Source organism: Cyphomyrmex costatus, unplaced genomic scaffold, assembly GCF_001594065.2.
Source record: "Cyphomyrmex costatus isolate MS0001 unplaced genomic scaffold, Ccosl1.0 scaffold116, whole genome shotgun sequence".
Lineage (NCBI taxonomy): Eukaryota > Metazoa > Arthropoda > Insecta > Hymenoptera > Formicidae > Cyphomyrmex > Cyphomyrmex costatus.
Window position 1 is genome coordinate 1,281,509 of NW_017275130.1, and position 12,305 is coordinate 1,293,813.

Below are 12,305 nucleotides of genomic sequence, written 5' to 3' on the forward strand. Positions count from 1 at the left end.
AGAGAGAGAGAGAGAGAGAGAGAGAGAGAGAGAGCTCGGTGGAGGCCAACCGAGTTTATTGATCGAACACATTCTGAGCACGTTTGTGGGAGCAGATAACGCAGAAGGTTCCTCGCGATCTGCCTGTCAAAATCATCAACGCGGTGCTTTTTAATGCGAGAGTTCCTCCGGCTCCCTTTACCGCCCGTAGTCGTCCTCGTTCTTCGTCGGAGATGAGACGTTACAGGTGCTTGCGATCGTCTGTGTAGGCACACAGGGTGGTTAAGAGCCGCTCTCGTACAAACGCTCGTCGATATCGGCGCTTGGCACACGAGATCGTGTCGGCGTGATAGATCGCTATTATGATACACCGTCGCTTTGCAGGCTTTTGCAATCGTATGGCAATCTATCACGCATCTGGCATGAACTGCGTAGATTGTACCGTTCTGTGTTTAATTCGGATCAAAAAGAGAACGCTTTTGAAATACTGATCTGTACAACGTAAAAGTTATAAAAACGTTTGTAGCTGACATTCGAAAAATAAATTATTTAGAAATAAAATGTTTCTTTTGGTAACGCAGACGTCTGAAAGAGTTTATTAAAACGTCCACAATTCAGTGTGTTAAAATTATGAAAGTCGTCTTTATTTCGTCGCTATAGCGTGAAAGTATCTCTATGAAACAAGTCCGATATTTCAACCGTATGATGCGTATAAATAGAGATTATCTTGATTTAAATTAAATTTTTGTTAGAAAATCCATTTTAATTAATATAAATCAATTAATAAATTACATGAGATTTATATTTGATTTATTAAGAGCTTTCCGAGTGATATATCGCTTTCTAACTCTTTATCTATAATGAAATTTCTGTTGAGATTAAATGAAAATGTTTTAAGGAGCTTAATGATGGGTATGTGGGTAGACGAATTGCCGTAGTGTCGAATGTCAATTTTGTCGCTTTCATTAGACTAATTACTCCCTCTGTGACAGAGGGTTATATATCCCTCTATATCCCTATAAATATATCCCAAAAAAACTGTTCCATCTAACATCGAGATGTACGAAACGTTCCATTCGCGTGATAAGCAGCAATCGATTTATTTTTAGTCTGTAACCAATTTTCTACGCGTTCAGTCGAACCATTTATCGCCCAGATACTACAAAAAGTAATAAAGGTCATTTATGAAGATAAACGAGTTCAAGTTCAGATATCACACCATATGGTCCACTTATTCTCGGTGACTATACAGACATATCGATCGATTCGGTGTAATTCGGAGACACAGATCGTCTATGTGCTAACTTATAATTAATCGAGTGCAACAAGTAGTGCTGAAAAGAATCTTAGTCAGGATAAGAGATTGCGGTAATCTTTATCTTAATAGCGTTTCTTACTTTTAACCTTTTGAGAAGGGCGTCGGCCTCGCGTGTAACTCGATGTCAGTAGCCGACTAACACATGAATAGTTGCTTGCACGCGACACTGATGAGCATCGTATAACATCGTCTAGCAAACTAAGAGTGGAATACGAATCGCAGCTGCTAGGAAATCGATTCCCCTTATCCCCGGTCTCGAATCCTTATTCCCTCACGTCACGCACTCAATTTATCTCCATATTAAAAGGATATCATGATAAAATGTTACGTTCCTGAAAATTGTATATCATGTCGTACAAGATATATCACAGAGGTGGAAAGGATAATTAAAAATATCTTCTCCAGATACATAATAGTACAATGTGATATATATTTAAATAAAACATATTTATCTTTAAGAAATAAAATTCAGAAAAATTCTTAAGAAATTAATTAATATTGTTAAAAAGGATACACACTATAAACATTTTTACACAAAATTTACGTTATATGTATATAGAATTTATATTTATCGTGTAGTATTAACTATTAGTATTTAGAGGGTTTAAAATGATACTTGCATGTAATTAATAATAATCGCATTCGATACTGAGATATCGCAACCCTATTAAAATTCGTAACTACCGAAAACTGATAGCTGCTAATTATACGATCGGAAAGCATCGCTTTGCTTGCACATACAAGTTCTTGATTATCGATTTCGATTTGACTTCATATCAAATTTCATTATGTAATACTTGTGTGACGCGATAATGAAAAAAATTGTTTGAATAAATAGTAAATATAATAACAGTCGAATAGTAATGTTTTATTCAGTGTTAATAATTTATTCTTTATTCAGTATTTCAAATAGTAATATTTTATTCAGTATTACACGTTTGCGGTATTTTTTCCACGGGCAGAAACACGCGATTAGATGTAATCGCACAACCTGTCTGCTTGTTAAATGGGCATATTGAGAAAGGCGCTACGAGAAAACACGATGTTTTGGTGATAGTCACTTGGCAACAACAATCAGTGCGCCGATTACGGCATTTAGATTTTCATCGATCGAGACTAGACAAAGATTATATAAATTAATTATAAATATAATAGAATAATCTCAACAATCATAACATATGTATCGAATATGAACAATTCTGTAATTTTTTTTATTAACGTCATTTTTTTACTTTTACTCCATATGTAGTAATAAAATTAACTGCTCGCAATAATATTTCGATACTTTATAATTTTCATACAAATAATGGAATTAAATTTAAATACGAGAACTATATACGAGAAATTAAAGTTTATTTATTTAAAATAAAAATTAACAATTCTTTAGTTACGATAAATGATTACAATTTAGGGAGACTTGTCAACGCATCAAATACGAGATATTTTTTAAATATTTCTCATAATTCTTATGCACTTTGTGTCCCATATACTTAAAAATTCTCTTTTGTGTTAGTTTAATGTAGCGTAGTATCGTGTTGTTCTCGCTTGCGATCTGTAACCTTTAATCAGGAGAGATTGAAAAATATCCAACTATCTATTCCTTAACAAAGACTCACGTGGTTCGAAAGGGTGAGCATGATGGTGATCCTTCTGAACTGCATCACGCTCGGGATGTACCAGCCATGCGTGGACGACCAGTGCGTAACGAATCGATGTAAGATACTGCAGGTACGTAATCGCATATTTTAACAACATTTGACTGGAAAAAAATTGAAAAAGATCAATCAGAGTAATCCGTATTATCACGTCGAATTTGAGAAAACCAAGTGTACGTATCGATTTTATTTAAGTAATATCCACACCAAGAATGACTCTCTTCGCGATTCGAATTATCATATTTATATGTTCACGAGCCAGAGAGAAAAGTCCAATATCTGAATGGTAATGTATATTTACAATTCAATTAAGTCAATTTACGGGGAATTTTCACGTTAAGTGATTATCCGACGCGCTGATAAGCGAATTAATCGATTGCGCATCTTGACACGGTTTCCGGCCGATTCGCAATTAGTCCAGCAAAGGTGGCGGAAGAGGAGACGGAGGAGGAGGAAGAGGATGGAATGAGAAAGAGATGAGAAAATTACCGACATGGTACAGCCGTTAATCGAATCCTCTAGTAGAGTGTCCTAAATCAATCACGGTATATTACGTTGATCGTACCTAGTTCTAATCAAGCTGTGTTCTCCTGTCTATTTCTTCCAGATGTTCGATGATATCATTTTTGCCTTCTTCTCTTTGGAGATGACCATAAAGATGGTAGCGATGGGAATTTACGGTAAAGGAACTTATCTTGCGGATTCCTGGAATAGATTAGATTTCTTTATAGTGCTGGCTGGGTAAGTATTTTATTTAGATATTTATTGTTTCATAAATTAGATTGTGCTTTGTTTCAAAGAGTTTTTGTACAAAACCTTCGAGAATTTTTGATATCGCGCCATAAATAGATAACAATATGGAAAATTGACAATATCTTTCTATATTAAATGTTAAATTTATAAAAATGTATTATAGAAAATTGTAATAATTTTATAGTAATTATTATAATTAACTGACATTCTACGTTTATAAAACTTTATATATTTTTTATTTAAACTATTGTGTAAAATGTATTATTACAATTTTTAATTAAACTCATATATTTAAATTTAAATTCAGAACAATTAAATGCATTTTATGCGTAAATTATATTAAACACAATATATTATTTAATTATAAAACATTTTACTGTGATAAATTATAAAATAGATGTATCAAAAGGATTTAAAAGCAACTTGGTTATAGCGCTTTGGAATACTGCCTAAACGTGGAAAATATGAATCTGTCAGCCATCCGAACGATAAGAGTATTAAGGCCGTTACGAGCGATCAATCGAATACCAAGTAAGTAAACGAAATCTTTGAGATATGTCAGAAACCTTGATGGTTGACGGTTAACCCCAGTTTGTTTCCATCGTCGATTTTACGGTGCATTGCCAGGTACATAACCACCGCGATAGATCGTAACGCATTCACGGTTGATTTCATCTTGGAATTGAAACGTAGCGAAGACAGAGAAATACATATAATCATATCGAACAAGAACAAGTAAAGTTGGCAAGAAACGGCATTTAGCTGCAAACATTAAAATCAAATTCAAGATTGAATTTCGCGTAAACGACACATGTTGCACGCGTATCGGAACTCGCGACCTTAATTTTAATAACAGATCCTTGAATCATTATGTATGTTATATCTTGGTCCATTTTTATACTGTCAAGATGATTAAATCATAAACCGTTAAAAAAAAATTAGTACGTTTTCTATTTTCAGGACTAAATTGAATAACAAAATCTTATTATAATCTTCAACTTCTTTTCTCGAAATTTAAACGCTAATGACTGAGGTATTTGATATTAGATCCTATAATCTATGAATAACGTTTCATTAAAACAAATTTTCTTTATAAATATAAAATATATTAATAATATCAATGTGCTTACCATTAAAATTAAAATCGAGAATTTAGATTATTTCGTATACAGTATACTTTCAAATTGTAACTGTATTTATAGAAAGAAAGCAATCAGTATAGCATATCGGTAGTTGTTCCAGTATCCGAGGAAGAATATCCGTAAGCAGAATCGATGTTGACATGGTTAACAGCTCTATAATATCGAAATATGATATCGACAAGACATTACACATTTATTAATCGCTTACCAAGCGTTATTTTCACGAACACCTCTGATAGGTATGCGGATACTGGTGATGCTGCTGCTCGACACCCTTCCCATGCTGGGCAACGTGTTGTTATTGTGCTTCTTCGTCTTCTTCATATTCGGCATCGTGGGCGTGCAGCTATGGGAAGGCATACTACGCCAACGCTGCTTCCTCAAGGCTCTGCCCAACATCAAGTATCCCGAGTAAGTCGGCAAGAATTTTAGGTCCTAATCGTTGATTACTTATTTATTTATTTTTTTTTAATTGTAAATGTTGGACTTCGATTTCTTCACGTTATTGCGCCTCATGCTGCATCGCATCTCGTTCTCTTCTGTCTATCTGTCGATCGCTGTGCAGTTTGAAGCGCTCCGTCGCATTTCCGCGAGACGGCGAAACTTGTGGAACTCACATCCGGCAATTTGTCGTTAACTAGAAATTTTTGTTACCGTGTACTTCAAACACGTTAAACAGTAAAGCATTCAGAACAAAACTATCTCTCAATTTTAATAATTTCCATTTAAAATGGCTAAATATGAATTTAGCCAGCACTTGCCATATTCAAAACACTTTCACTTTTGTACAAAAATTCTATTTTGGGAAGCTTTTGCAATAACATACATCAGAATACAGTAAACGTTATGGCCTTTTACGTGTGAAACGACCAGGAGAAGCAATTTTTTATACATCATAATATTTTATGTATCTTAATACCTTCAGGCATATTTGCGTTTACCGTGTTCAAAGCATGCTATTGCGTAAAAAAAAAGTCTATTACTGCGTGTGCAATTTTTTGCTCGACAATTTTTTGCTTAGATAGAATATTTCTATTTGACACGCCTATATGCAATTTGTTTTCGTCGCCTAAGACGATGCAGATTTCTTCGGGATTTTTGCTATGGAATTTGCGTCTGCGAGTAAAATAGTCAAAAGTTCGAGAGCGTGGCGAATTAGCCACGTACTACATGCACGCGATTCGACGTCGAGTAAACAACTTGGTCGTACGGTTCGTTCACGCGGAGCCCAATTGTAATCTAAATATAATAAAAATATCCAGATTGCATGGCGAGTAGCTCCCGTTGTCGCAAAGCATCGCTTGCCGAGTTTTTCTTGCTGTAAATTTAACGCTCCGCTCTTTTCTTCCTTCGCTCTATCTTTTGCAGTTCTTCTCTGCGCCAATACTTTGCGCGCTCGATCCGCTTCTACCAAAACGATCGATATTTGCTCAGAATACAGTGCAAACTTTGTAACTCACTCCGCTCGGCTTATCACGAAACTATACCCATAAAATCATTGTCTCAGCGGATAATTAAATAATTTTAAATTTTATTTATATAATATTCGCAAGTAACACAGATGATCTACACTTATTTTTTATTTTTTTCTTATATTTAAAAAAAAGTATTATTCTTTCTTTGTGTGTGTGTGCGGGAATATATTTATTATACTTTATATAATATCTGATATATGTATGCAGCAATATCTATTTAAAAAACAGGAACATCTATAAAAAACCAAGAACAATTTTAGTTCCTCTTGACAATATTTTTTTCATAATTAGTAACTTGTTTGAAAATTTATGCGAATCGTTGTGAATACCTATAAAGAAATTAAGCTTGGACATAATGAAAGATCTCTGTAAATGAATAAAAAATGCAAATTACTTTTCTAAAAAATGTTCAGTTTTTGTAACAGTATAAAAGGGAGGCAACCTTTACATTTAATTTTTTGTCGTATAAATAATTTAATACGCAGCAATCATCAGTCTTGTCCTATCGATCCAAACGTTTAAAACCTTTTTCAAAGTTATTTTAAAAATAATTTTAAAAGCATGACACTTACAGCGACCTTTCTGTCAAATGGATATCGATTTGAGATTGTTGGTGCGTTCTAGCTGAGAAAGATATCATCGGTGGTATAAGGGATCATAAGAAAATCGTGAAAAGCCCTGGATGGATCAGTATGTTCTACTTCCTCAACTTTTGCTTTACAGAAGTATATCACGTTAGGCGATTTAAGATGCTCTTCTCACTCTCCTTCCTGTCTCTCGTTCTCTTTTTTTTTTCTCTCTCATTTCTTTCTTTCTTTCTCCCTCTTCTGCTCCTCGTGACTAAAAAAACCTAGACATGTAAGTACATGACCCCAGGGAGGCAGTGACAGGCTATTGTTTCGCTGTTGCAGGTTACTCTCGGACGAGTACTCGGTTCGATCACGCATTTAGTAAGCTCTAGTAGAGAACAATGTGCTGTACATACATATGTATCTTTCTCTATCTCTCTCTCTCTCTCTCAATAATACATACCTACTATATAGATCACAGACTATACATACACTGGCATCCATATGTACATATTTGTATATACATGCAACCATACGTGATGTGCATATGTATATAATATCTCTCTTTCTCTCTTACTCTCACTTTCTCTTGCTCTTTCTCTCTCGCTCTTTTTTCCTATTTCACTTCTGTCTCTCTCCCTCTTCTCTTTTAACCACTGTACTTTTAACCAGTGTGCGACTGTATCGTAGTGTGTACTCACATATAGAGCATGTCGACTCGACCGACGACGAACAAAAAACACTATTTCGTATATTGGCTGCCGATCGAGGAGACGATGATTCCGAGATCCCCGAGAGCGAGAGAAGAGATCCAATCCTCCTAAACTTCGAGATAGCATTTTAGTGTACGGGTTGCTTCACCGTCTTCACACACTTAAACGTTCTAGCACCGAAGCTCTCTCCTCGATACACACACATTGCACATAAATCGCGTGATGGAGGAGGGATCCGTAATTTGTAGGCGACCCGGAACTCCATGTTTCTCCACGAGATTACTATACTCCGACACTTCGGGATCTCTTCGGCTACTTCGATGCACGAGTCGATGTTCTCCCTCTTCTTTGCTCTATAGACATACTTCTTTCGTGGCTCACGCGCCTCTCTTATTCTCTCACTCTCATTCTGTCACCTTCACTCTCTGCCTCTCTGTTTTATTCTCCCTCAACGTGTGTCTTGTCTCGATAAGCATTAACGATGCTTTGTGCATATGATAATTATCGTTTAAGTAACTATGTGTGGCATCGGTGATCTCTGTGGTTTCACTACATCGCACCGCTTTCACGATAGCAGCGTATCCTTCCATTACGTCCCTGAGGATCCCGAATTTCACGATCCATGTACTAAATAGAGTTCTTTGGTCCATGAATTTGAAGTTGGCGTTTCCTTGAAACGGGAAGTTTCTTGTCTCTAATTCTTTAAAATTCGAGAGATTGAAACTTTGACATTTTAAGGAAGGATTCGACTCTTCCCGAAGACCTCATTATATAGGATGCGGTATCAGAGGCACTCTGGGCATTATCAATGACGTTGCTGTTAATGACTATGAAACGAGCCGAACTCTAGACTTTCACATCTGCACGTCTCATGGGATGTTCTGTTCCCGTTCGGTTACAACGTGTTTAAGGAACAAGAAACTTCATCGCACATTTTAAGATATGCAGTCCTAAAGGAATACTTGCGCGCCCAGGTGCATAGTGCCCCGAAATCATTATAATTCCAAATTTGCATGGCGCGATAGTGCAGGAAAGAGAGAAGTAGCCTCCATGAAGCTCCAAGCCCAGAGAGAAGCTAATTAAACGCGCGATGCTCGCGCGGTCTATTCCGGTATACGCAGCAGCTATTTTCGAACGTTTATCGACTTCTGCACCGGCGTTACTGCCGTTCCTGCGCCGTGGTAGCGCAGCGCTGGAGCTTCGCGGATAGCGATGGCCCTGAAAAACGATATCAACTCGTAATTTTTCAAACACGCAAGCCAAGTGAAATGGCGTATCAACGTATATCTCGATTATACGAACGGTATTGGAATTTAAACCAATATCGAAAGCAATAGCGCGGTGCAATAATGATTAAAGTAACACATTTTTATAGTTTAGAAGAAAACAGATATGCATGCAATTGAGAGTTTGATCTTGGAAACTATTATGTATCCGCTTGCTTTACTGGAAAACATCGAGGTGTCATCGCTATTTGCATAGAGCTCGCTGCCAAAATGCGCTCACGGATGCACAAGGCGACCAGGTTTTTGTAATCACGATCCCGTAATTTGTTGGTCTCTTTTGTTTTGAGAAAGGCATTATAATGATAGATTACTGCCCATTTTTGTGAATATAAATTAACTTTCTTATATAACTAATTTAATTTATTCTTTATATCTTTTTCTAATTCTTAAAACCAGAAGATAAACAGTAAGCTAAACTAAAATTATTAGACTGAATTTAATTACTGTTGTTTTTCTTTTGGCAATATGTATTTTTACAAAGTTTTAGACATGTCTTTGAAATCATATTTTACGATCATTTCCAAGTTAAATTGAATTTGCATTAAGGTACAGGCACAAATAGGAAAAGTTTATTGCAATATATTATGGGGTTGATATATTGTTCAAAAGTAGGACATCTGGTCTCCTTATAAATATATAACATACGAGAGGATCTAGAACGATGGGCACGATCAGCACAGCAAGCACAAACGTGAAGCACACGCCTATGGCCGCGTTAAAGGCACGCAAATTAAGGAGAGCACAGGCGATCACGTGCACACCGCTAATTAAGCATACATAGCGTGTGTTTGGATAACGTGAAATCGTGTCGCATTATTTTAGCAAATATATCGCTACATAATGCAATATATTCCTCTATCGCTATATTTTTTTCTATTCAATGAATTTCATTATGACATTACAGTAAATAACAAGAAATATGATATTTCATCGTGACCGTTATAAGAGTACCAGTGTAAAGGGAGATAAAATGCGAAATTAGATCAATCATCTAATTTAAACGGGATTATCAATCACGAGAACGTCTGAGAATCCAGAATAAAAGACGCCATATTGCGATAGAGGAGTATAATCGAGCTTGGAGAAAGATGGCACAATATCCTCCGATCTTAAAGAGCGCGTAGCATAAAATTATGAATTATCCATCAAACTCGCGAAACGTCATGTATATTTGCTCATATTTTATTTTAATATATTCAGGATTACATAAACGTATTATTCCGCACTTGAGAGAGAGAACGACCAATTTTGCTCTCAGTAATTTTTATCTTTTAATAATAATAATAATAAATCAAGTGATTAATTAATGTATTATAAATATTTGATTCGCGATTGTCTTTTGAACATCAAGTTCAATACCGTTCGAATTTCTTGAAGAGGAAGGTTTTATTTATTACATGGCTCGACGACGCGACGGCGACTTGCAATCTTCGAAGCTAGAAATGGCCATTCATTTTCGGCACCCATGACTGATACGATACTTCGCGAGGAACGTGTTAATTGTTTTTCTTTTCGCACTAGCCGACTATTTTCGGCGTGATACCAGCTGTATGCACGCAAACTCTCTCGTGTCGGTATATCTGCATTTGCCTACATTTCTCTCAATCGTTGCGCACGTACGTTGTACATCAGCATCTACATACGTGTACGTATACTGTACTATATAAGGTGTCCGAGAATCATCGGACGAGCTGTCGACCAGTGATATAAACAGGGTCGAAAGTGTAAGCATGACAATAACGATAGGAAACGCGCTCGATTTTCCGAACAATACACGCTTTATTCAAAGCAATCTCGGTACGAATACCGCGTTAAGCACATATCGATCAGTTTCGCGAATCAGTGCTACAGCCGCGTTACGCTGACAATTTGCGCCGCGTAGGTTGTTTACGATTAGCCTTCATTCGTATGCATATACATTCTTCGGAATCTATAGCACGGGAATCTATTCCACTCCGATCGATTGCACTTCTATATATTTTCGGTTAGGTTCCAGTATCCATTTACATAAAATTACACTGGGAGCTCCTCCGGTAATTCCGCGATCCTCTGAATATTATATATATTATGAGTACCTATATGAATATATACATATATATATATAACAAATTGATTAAAAACCATCATCTGAAATAACTTCTTGCTATATCTCACAAATTACAATTCTTTCTTTGGAAGAGACGTGTGCCTCCACATATTAAAATTAAAAATTATTTAAAATTGTGTTACACCGTCGCATTTATTTTTTATCCTCGGCAAAGTTGTCTTAATATTTTTAAATAACACAAGATTCATTAAATTTGCTTACATCATTCCTTTTAATTATATCTTTTTAAGTCTGTGCATAAAAAGTTATTTTAGACGATAGTTTCTAGTGACTCGTTCTGTATATATATGTGTATATACACGTTTACGCTATATTACTATATATTTATTATAACACGCTCTCTGCATACCTACTTACAATGTACGCATAAGCGAAGCATGTGAAGAGTGCATCCGTGCATAAGGCATATGTACGCAAGTCTTTAAACTTAAGGTCTACGCGAGGATCGGTGTGCGTAAATTTTTAATCGTCGCTCCGTTGATTTTCCAGCGATCTGGAGAAGTATTTCGAGTATCAGGGTCAGGATTACATTTGTTCGCGTCCCGACGACAGCGGGATGCACTCCTGCAGTAATCTACCACCTCTTAAATTGGGTGAGTACATTCTCCATCAACGAATTTCAAATAAATTTGCAAAATATAATTTAATGAAATATTATATATCACTAAATTTAAATCCTTAATAATCACGTATAGTAAATTAAATTAAAACTGCTTTATACGGGATGCTATAGAAATCTAAAATTCAAAAACAGCTTATAAATATTTTTAAACTTTGACGAGAAATACGCTTTAACAAATATTAAAGTCAAATTTTCCTTATTCCAAGCTGTTCAATATTTTGAATCTATCACGTTACATCCATTTACATTGTACACATTCGGGTAATTGATTGCTTCATCATCATAATCGAACGCAACGGGGTTTTTCGCATTCAGGCAACTTGGTGTGCAACAGTACTGCTGTGCCAAACAGTAACGTGACGTACATCAACAATGATACCTGTGTTAATTGGAACTACTACTACACCGAGTGCAAAGGCCAGGGCAACAATCCATTCCAAGGAACAATTTCATTCGATAACATCGGTCTCGCCTGGGTTGCGATATTTCTTGTGAGCGCTTTAGTTACTCGTCCTACATTTGTTCAGAATAATTTACGAGTGCATGTGCACATGTTACTCAAACATGGTATATATCGCACGGAATATTTCTTCCATTTATAAGTATGCAAAATACTTTTATGGCGCCCGAAAGTCGATGGAAACGCGGATCGCGCACATTAGTCTGCGATAATGCCAAGAGAAAAA

The 12,305-nt window shown here is 36.0% G+C and overlaps 1 protein-coding gene across 1 annotated transcript in view; it reads left to right on the top strand.

Annotated features, from left to right (window-relative positions):
* The window catches only part of Ca-alpha1T (Ca[2+]-channel protein alpha[[1]] subunit T), a 49,531-nt gene that overhangs the window by 11,633 nt on the left and 25,593 nt on the right, over positions 1-12,305 (top strand). Inside the window, exons 2-7 of the mRNA XM_018545195.1 lie at positions 2,914-3,025; positions 3,560-3,693; positions 4,139-4,236; positions 5,087-5,258; positions 11,487-11,590; positions 11,935-12,110. Of these exons, the coding sequence (XP_018400697.1) occupies positions 2,914-3,025; positions 3,560-3,693; positions 4,139-4,236; positions 5,087-5,258; positions 11,487-11,590; positions 11,935-12,110 (796 nt within the window). The remainder of the gene's footprint in view (positions 1-2,913; positions 3,026-3,559; positions 3,694-4,138; positions 4,237-5,086; positions 5,259-11,486; positions 11,591-11,934; positions 12,111-12,305) is intronic.